This window comes from Asparagus officinalis, chromosome 5 (genome assembly GCF_001876935.1).
Source record: "Asparagus officinalis chromosome 5, Aspof.V1, whole genome shotgun sequence".
Taxonomy (NCBI): Eukaryota; Viridiplantae; Streptophyta; class Magnoliopsida; order Asparagales; family Asparagaceae; genus Asparagus; species Asparagus officinalis.
In genome coordinates, this window is record NC_033798.1 from 79,916,171 (window position 1) to 79,924,479 (window position 8,309).

General features: G+C 42.2%; 1 protein-coding gene across 2 annotated transcripts in view; it reads left to right on the forward strand.

Annotated features, from left to right (window-relative positions):
* The window catches only part of LOC109844065 (callose synthase 12-like), a 10,405-nt gene continuing 3,672 nt past the window's right edge, over positions 1,577-8,309 (forward strand). For both annotated transcript variants that reach the window (XM_020413076.1, XM_020413078.1), the window contains exons 1-5: positions 1,577-1,770; positions 1,863-1,938; positions 2,230-2,318; positions 2,409-2,469; positions 2,559-7,942. In XM_020413076.1, the coding sequence (XP_020268665.1) occupies positions 2,630-7,936 (5,307 nt within the window). In that variant the 5' untranslated portion in view covers positions 1,577-1,770; positions 1,863-1,938; positions 2,230-2,318; positions 2,409-2,469; positions 2,559-2,629 and the 3' untranslated portion in view covers positions 7,937-7,942. The remainder of the gene's footprint in view (positions 1,771-1,862; positions 1,939-2,229; positions 2,319-2,408; positions 2,470-2,558; positions 7,943-8,309) is intronic.

Consider the following 8,309-nt stretch of genomic DNA (forward strand, 5'->3'; position numbering starts at 1 on the left):
TTTCTGATAACCAGTCGCTGTAGCATGTTTATTATCATGTCTACAATCATTCCCCAAAGTTTTATATTTTTTGGAATTTATTTGATATTTTTAAACAGCATTTTAAAATCAGCAAATCAGTTTTCTGTTATATCAGTTTTCGGGATTGTCCAGAGCTGGTCTTCGTGTTTTTGCTCTCCATCGGTCGACCGACAGAATTTTCGGTCGACCGATAATAGATCCGTTGGGCTTCAACGGCTATTTCTCTAAGCTGTTTGCTGGGGCTGTTTTTGTCTTTTGTTTGGGCTTCTTGACTGAGATTTCAAGTGGGTATATATACCCTATTGCTGCTCTCTTTCAAAGAAGCCAAGAAGTTTTTAACAAGAGTTTTAAAAAGAGTTTAAGCTTGTTTTAAGCTTGTTTAAGGGTTTGGGTTAAAGCTGTTTTGGTTTTCACAAGTGGAGGAGATTATCTTCTTGTTTGGGCTCCAATCTCCATCTCTCCATCTTGTCTTCCATTGAGAAGTTTTCTAAACTCAACTCTAGCTTTCATTTGTTATTTGTTAATTATCAAATTCTATTAAAGCTAGTTTTATATTGAGTTTAGTTTGATTTGATTTACTCTTTGTTTACACACACAACCATTGAGCTTATTGTATTTGCATACATTATATAATTAGGTTGTGGGATAGTGTGACATTGAGTTGAGCCTAATTGAGTTCTCACCTTATTAGAGAGAACAATCATTTGTTATATTGTGCTTATTGAGAAATTCACTTTGTAATACACTTGTACACCAAGAGAGAAGTGTGTGGTGAATCCTAGTTCATATATATTGTTGTATTTCATACTTGCTAGGATAACTTATTAATTAATTTTAATTGGCAGAGTATAAGGGAATATTAGAGAGAAGTAGATGAGTTTTGGATGAGAAAAATAAATAAAAACCCCCTCTATTTATAGAGGCAGCTTCTAGATAAATGACCAAAATACCCTCAAATTTTGACCATTTTGATCGTTTTTTAGGGTATTTTGGTCAAAAGGTAAAAAATGACCGTTTATGACCGTTAAGACAGGGCTGGCCCGACCCGGCCAAAACGGTCACATTTGTGACCGTTAAGGACGGGGCCGGGTTGCCCCGACCCGGCTTTTGTCATCAAACGGTCACTTAAGTGACCGTTTGACCGTTTGGAGCGGGCCGGGCCCGGAACCCTATTTGGTTTACCCGAGCCCGGGCCCAGGACAGGCCCGGAACCCTATTTGGTTTATCCGAGCCCGGGCTGAGCCCCGGCTCGGCTGGGTCAGGGCCGGGCCTAAGGCGGATTGGACACCCCTAGGTGGAAACTAACGAAGACACTAATTTGAAATAAACTTACATGAGCTGGTGGAAGCTAACAGCGACGCTAATTTGAAATAACTTATTCGAATTGAAGGGCTAAATCAACAACTCTACAGTTTGAGAAACTACTTTATAAATATGAAAGATATAAGGGATCAACGTCTAAAGACGCATTAAAATAAGACTCTGTAGATTCAATTTCACCCATCATGCAAACATTCATTAATATATACACATATCCAAAATGAAACGGCGAATCAAAAAGGGTGCGCCTTTTGATTTCATTTCGGACCTAAAATAAATAAATAAATGAAAAAGAAAACAAAAGAATTCGCTTTTCTTCGTTTCTCCGCCCCCTCTCATTAGTTGGGCCATAAAAGGCGAAGACGGTGGGTTCCCGATCTAGGGTTTCCAATTTTAAATTTCAATACCCAGGGTTTTTGAAGCAAAGTGGTGAGCTTCGCTCCGCCAAATCATTTCCTTTTCCCTCACATCCATTGGTTCATCACTTCACTTTGTTCTCTTTGTTTCTCTTCATTCAACAGATCTTGAAGTATTTGGGTGCGATTTAGGGCTTATCTCAAAAATCTCAGCTTCAGCTGGGTTCAATTCTCGTCTCAGGTATTGATGATTTCAATTGAGATGTTTTTGTTGCTTCTTCTTCTTCTTGTAGTGGCAATTTCGTAATTTAGTTGCAGTCTTTTCCCCTCTTTTTGAGAGAGAGAGAGAGAGAGAGAGAGAGAGAGAGAGAGAGAGTGCGTCTTCAACGGAAACGTTCCTACTTTTATTCGCCCCAATCAAATTCCGCTTCGGATGAATAATTGATAAATGCACCTCCATTTATGATAGTCACACTCGCATTATGTTTTTTTTAAATAAATTTTTAATGAATAAATGATAAATAATTCACAGTTGGAGGGCGTCGGAGGAGACTACGTAACCCACACAGATTTCTGCTCGCCAATTGACTTCAACAGCCAGCGCGTTCAACAACTGAAGAAGTAATCGATAAATTCAAGGAATTTATTTTTTTTCTTATTTTTTTCATCAGATTCACTCACTTTTTTCATATACCTCCTCTCTTTTGCCAGCTAGGGTTTCTAACCCAGATCTCAGTTTCAGCTGAGAATCCGCTGCCAATCTTCATCTCAGGTTTTAAATCGTTCTAATCAACATTTCCCCTTTCTTCTATTCAAAAATCCGAAATGGAATTTACTTCACAATTTTTTTTTTCCTTCTAGATCAAATCTGATGCTTAAATGAGCCTCCGGCAGCGTGCAAATCGGGCGGGCCCGGGCCCGGGCCCCCGGCCATGGCCGTGGGCGCCGAATTTGGCGATGATGTCTACAACATAATCCCAATACACAACCTTTTGGCTGAGCACCCGGCGCTCCGATTCCCTGAAGTTCGAGCTGCCATGGCCGCCCTCCGCACCGTTGGCGATCTTCGAAAACCTCCGTTTGTCCGTTGGCATGATGGGCTGGATCTCTTAGATTGGTTGGGCGCATTCTTTGGCTTTCAACGCGACAATGTCAAGAACCAAAGGGAGCATCTTGTGCTTCTCCTTGCCAATGCTCAGATGCGTCTTCAGCCACCCCCTGATAATATTGATGCCCTTGAACCCTCGGTTGTTCGTCGTCTACGAAGGAAATTGCTTCACAATTACACTTCTTGGTGTGCTTATCTTGGTCGGAAGTCGAATTTGTGGGTCTCTGATTCTTCTGCCATCACTCGCCGTTCTTCCCCTGACCCACGTCGTGATTTGTTGTATACTGCTTTGTATCTTCTTATTTGGGGTGAAGCTGGTAATGTGAGGTTTGTTCCGGAATGTCTTTGCTATATTTTTCATCATATGGCTATGGATTTGAATCGTATTCTTGAGGATTATATTGATGATGCTACGGGTCGTCCTGCTCTTCCTGCTATATCTGGTGAGAATGCATTTCTTACTCGTGTTATTACGCCGTTGTATAAAGTGATTCAGGCTGAGGTTGAGTCTAGTCATGGTGGTACTGCTTCTCATACTTCATGGAGGAATTATGATGATATCAATGAGTATTTTTGGAGTAGGAAGTGCTTTGATCGCCTTCGGTGGCCATTTGACCTATCGAAGAACTTCTTTGCTGTTCCCCCCACTAAGAATCGAGTGAAGAAGACTGGGTTTGCTGAGGTGCGATCCTTTGCGCACCTTTTCAGGAGCTTTGATCGGCTATGGATCATGCTTATACTGTATTTCCAGGCTGCTGCCATTGTAGCTTGGCAGGGGAAAACTTATCCTTGGCAAGCACTCCAGAGCCGAGATGTTCAAGTTAGGACACTGACCATTTTTATCACTTGGGCTGGCCTCAGATTTGTCCAAGCTGTGCTTGATTTTGGGACTCAGTACAGTCTTATCCGGAGAGAGACTTCATGGCTTGCTGTCAGAATGGTGTTGAAAATTATTGTTGCTATTGGATGGTCTCTTGCCTTCACTGTCCTTTATGTCCGAGTCTGGGACCAGAAGAATCGAGATCGTCGTTGGTCCTACGCAGCAAACCAGAGAGTGATCAACTACCTCGAGGCTTGTGGTGTGTTTGTGTTTCCTGAGGTTCTAGCTCTTGTCCTGTTCATCATCCCTTGGGTCCGCAATTTCCTCGAGAAGACTAACTGGAGGATCCTCTATGCAATGACGTGGTGGTTTCAGACTCGGACATTTGTTGGACGAGGATTGAGGGAAGGGATTGTAGATAATGTGAAGTATGCTCTATTCTGGGTTTTGCTCCTTGCAGTGAAGTTCATTTTCAGTTACTTCCTTCAGATAAAACCAATGGTTGCACCAACCAAGGCCATATATAATCTTCCCTCTGTTCATATCCAGTGGGCTGAGATCTTCCACCATACTAATCGCTTTGCAGTAGTTGTCTTGTGGCTTCCTGTAGTTCTGATATATCTGATGGACATTCAGATCTGGTATGCGATTTTTTCTTCCTTTGCTGGAGCTTTGGTGGGTCTGTTCTCCCATTTGGGTGAGATTCGGAATGTCCAGCAGCTGAGGCTGAGGTTCCAGTTCTTTGCCAGTGCAATGCAATTTAATATAATGCCTGAGGAGCAGCTGCTTCAGGACCGTGGAACTTTGAAGAGCAAGTTCAATGATGCAATTCTTCGACTTAAGCTTCGTTATGGGCTTGGGAGGCCATATAAGAAGATTGAGTCCAACCAGGCTGCAGCTCATCGGTTTGCCTTGATATGGAATGAAATTATTGAGACTTTTAGGGAGGAGGATATCATCAGCAACCGTGAATTTGAGCTTCTCGAGCTTCCTGCTAGTGCTTGGAACATCCGGGTTATTCGCTGGCCATGTTTATTGCTCTGCAATGAACTGCTGCTTGCTCTTAGTCAGGCAAAGGAGCTTATCGCATCAGATAGGGGGCACTGGAGAAAGATATGCAAAAATGAATACAGGCGATGTGCAGTGATAGAGGCTTACGACAGTATCAAGCACCTATTACTCGAGATTGTCAGGGAAGGAACTGAGGAGCACTCAATCATCACTCAGTTGTTCTCTTCATTTGATGATTCAATGCGGTTGGGAAAGTTTACTGCTGAGTTTAAGATGTCTGTCTTACCTAATATCCATGAAAAGCTGATTACCCTCCTTGACCAACTACTTAAGCCCGAACACGATTTGAATAAGGTAGTTAATGTGCTACAGACCCTTTATGATATTGCTGTCCGAGACTTCCCTACAAATAAGAAGAGCACAGATGAACTAAGACAATTAGGTTTAGCTCCTTTGAGGCTGAATACCACAGGTCTGCTGTTTGAAAGTGCTGTTGAATTGCCCACTCGAGACAATGCATCCTTCTATAGGAATATAAGGCGGCTCCATACAATACTTACTTCGAGGGATTCAATGAACAACGTCCCCAAGAATCTGGAGGCCCGAAGACGTATTGCTTTCTTTAGTAATTCCTTGTTCATGAACATGCCTCGTGCTCCCCAAGTTGAAAAGATGATGTCCTTCAGTGTTCTTACACCGTATTATAATGAAGAAGTTTTGTACAGCAAAGAGCAACTTCGAACAGAGAATGAAGATGGCATATCGATTATATTCTATCTTCAAAAGATTTATGATGATGAATGGGTAAACTTTCTGGAACGGATGAAAGAAAATGGATATGCTAGTGAAGAGCAGGTTTGGGACAAGGGGTCAAGGGAGCTTCGGCTTTGGGCCTCCCTCAGGGGTCAGACCCTTGCTCGAACAGTCAGGGGGATGATGTACTACTATAAAGCTCTCAAGATGCTTGCGTTTCTTGACTCTGCCTCCGAAGTTGACATACGAGATGGATCAATTGAACTTGCATCAGTTGGTTCTTCAAGGATAGATATTGAGGTTGATGGTCTTGGGGACTCTCAGTATCCATCATCACGTAATTTAAGCCGAGCCAGCAGTAGTGTGAGCACATTGTTCAAGGGCCATGAGTATGGGACTGCTCTGATGAAATTTACTTATGTAGTGGCCTGCCAAATATATGGTGCCCAGAAGGCAAAGAAGGATCCCCGTGCTGAAGACATATTGTATCTAATGAAGAACAATGTAGCACTCCGTGTGGCATATGTTGACGAGGTTCACACAGGAAGAGATGAAGTGGAGTACTATTCGGTCCTTGTTAAATATGATCAGCAGTTGCAGAAAGAGGTGGAGATCTACCGGGTCAGGTTGCCTGGACCCTTGAAGCTTGGGGAAGGCAAGCCTGAAAACCAGAACCATGCCTTAATATTTACGAGGGGTGATGCAGTACAGACCATAGACATGAACCAAGACAATTACTTTGAGGAGGCTCTGAAAATGCGGAATCTGTTAGAAGAGTTCAATCATTATTATGGTTCTCGGAAACCAACAATATTAGGAGTAAGGGAACATGTCTTCACTGGTTCTGTCTCTTCCCTTGCTTGGTTCATGTCTGCCCAAGAGATGAGCTTTGTTACTCTTGGACAGCGTGTTCTTGCAAACCCTCTGAAGGTGCGGATGCATTATGGGCATCCTGATGTCTTTGATCGGCTATGGTTTTTGAGCCGAGGTGGTGTTAGTAAGGCTTCCAGGGTGATTAACATCAGTGAAGACATCTTTGCAGGCTTTAATTGTACACTGCGTGGAGGCAATGTGACCCATCATGAGTATATTCAGGTGGGCAAAGGACGAGATGTCGGGCTGAATCAGATAGCTATGTTTGAAGCCAAGGTTGCCAGTGGCAATGGGGAGCAGACTTTAAGCAGGGATGTCTACAGGTTGGGGCATAGGTTGGATTTCTTCCGCATGCTTTCCTTTTTCTACACTACAGTCGGCTTCTACTTCAGTACTATGCTTGTTGTCTTGACCGTCTATGCATTTGCTTGGGGGCGGCTTTACCTGGCTTTAAGTGGGCTTGAGGCATCAATCAAGAATAGTGCCGACTCCACCAATAATGCTGCCCTCGGTACTGTTCTCAACCAGCAGTTCATTATCCAGTTAGGTATTTTCACTGCCTTGCCAATGATAGTTGAAAATTCTCTGGAGCATGGATTTCTTCCTGCTGTATGGGATTTCTTGACAATGCAGCTTCAACTAGCATCGGTCTTCTATACTTTTTCAATGGGAACAAAAACACATTATTTTGGACGGACAATCCTTCACGGGGGAGCAAAATATAGAGCAACTGGCCGTGGTTTTGTTGTGCAGCACAAGAGCTTTGCTGAAAATTATAGACTTTATGCACGTAGCCATTTTATAAAGGCGATAGAGCTTGGGGTTATATTGACTCTTTATGCATCATATGGTGCCATATCCAAGGATACCTTTGTGTATATTGTCATGACTATCTCTTGTTGGTTTCTTGTGGTCTCATGGATCATGGCTCCCTTTGCATTTAATCCCTCAGCTTTCGACTGGTTGAAAACTGTCTATGACTTTGATGACTTTATGAACTGGATCTGGTTTCGCGGTGGCATATTTGCAAAAGCTGATGAAAGTTGGGAAACATGGTGGGAGGAGGAGCAAGCTCATTTGCGAACTACTAATTTTTGGGGAAAATTACTGGAGGTAATACTAGATCTACGGTACTTCATCTTTCAGTATGGGATTGTGTATCGCCTGCATATTGTCCATGGGAGCACAAAATTTTATGTTTATATCGTTTCATGGAGCTATGTGGTTCTTGCCATTGGGATTTTTATGATAATAGGCTATGCTCGGGACAAGTATTCTGCTAAGGAACATATATACTACAGGACTGTCCAGTCTTTCATCATTACTCTTGTGCTATTGGTGATAGTTCTTCTGCTGAAGTTCACAAATTTTCATATTATTGATATATTTACAAGCCTTTTAGCGTTCATTCCCACTGGTTGGGGCCTATTATCCTTGGCCCAAGTTTCCAGACATGTCATAAAACGAAAACCCTATTTGTGGGATATTGTTGTTTCTGTGGCTCGGTTATATGACCTGCTTTTCGGAATAATTGTTATGGCTCCAGTGGCGCTGCTATCCTGGTTGCCTGGTTTCCAGTCAATGCAGACAAGAATTCTGTTCAATGAGGCCTTCAGCCGAGGTCTTCAGATATCACGAATCATTACTGGCAAAAAATTTAACCATGAAATGTAACTTGAGGTATATACTTATCAGTGGTTTTTTTTTAAATGTCTTGCACTTGCTTTTTTTCACTCTATATTTGAATTCATACTATGCGAATGATTCCAATATGGAATATGGGAACATTTTTCAATCGTATCAATTTAAGGCTCTTACCTACCTATAGTTTGAAATTAAGTGGCACGCTGAAGTATCTTAGTTTTCCAAGTTATCTGTTAAGGAGATCTTAAATTGCTTTTGGCCTTCTATACAATATTACTTATCAGTTATCGCATAATGAACCATCTATTTTTCAATGTATTTATACTCTATATGACATGAATGTTTCTCCTCTTGAGTGGAGAGCAAATCTCATTTCCCTTTTTTGCATCGGTGCTAATGGTAT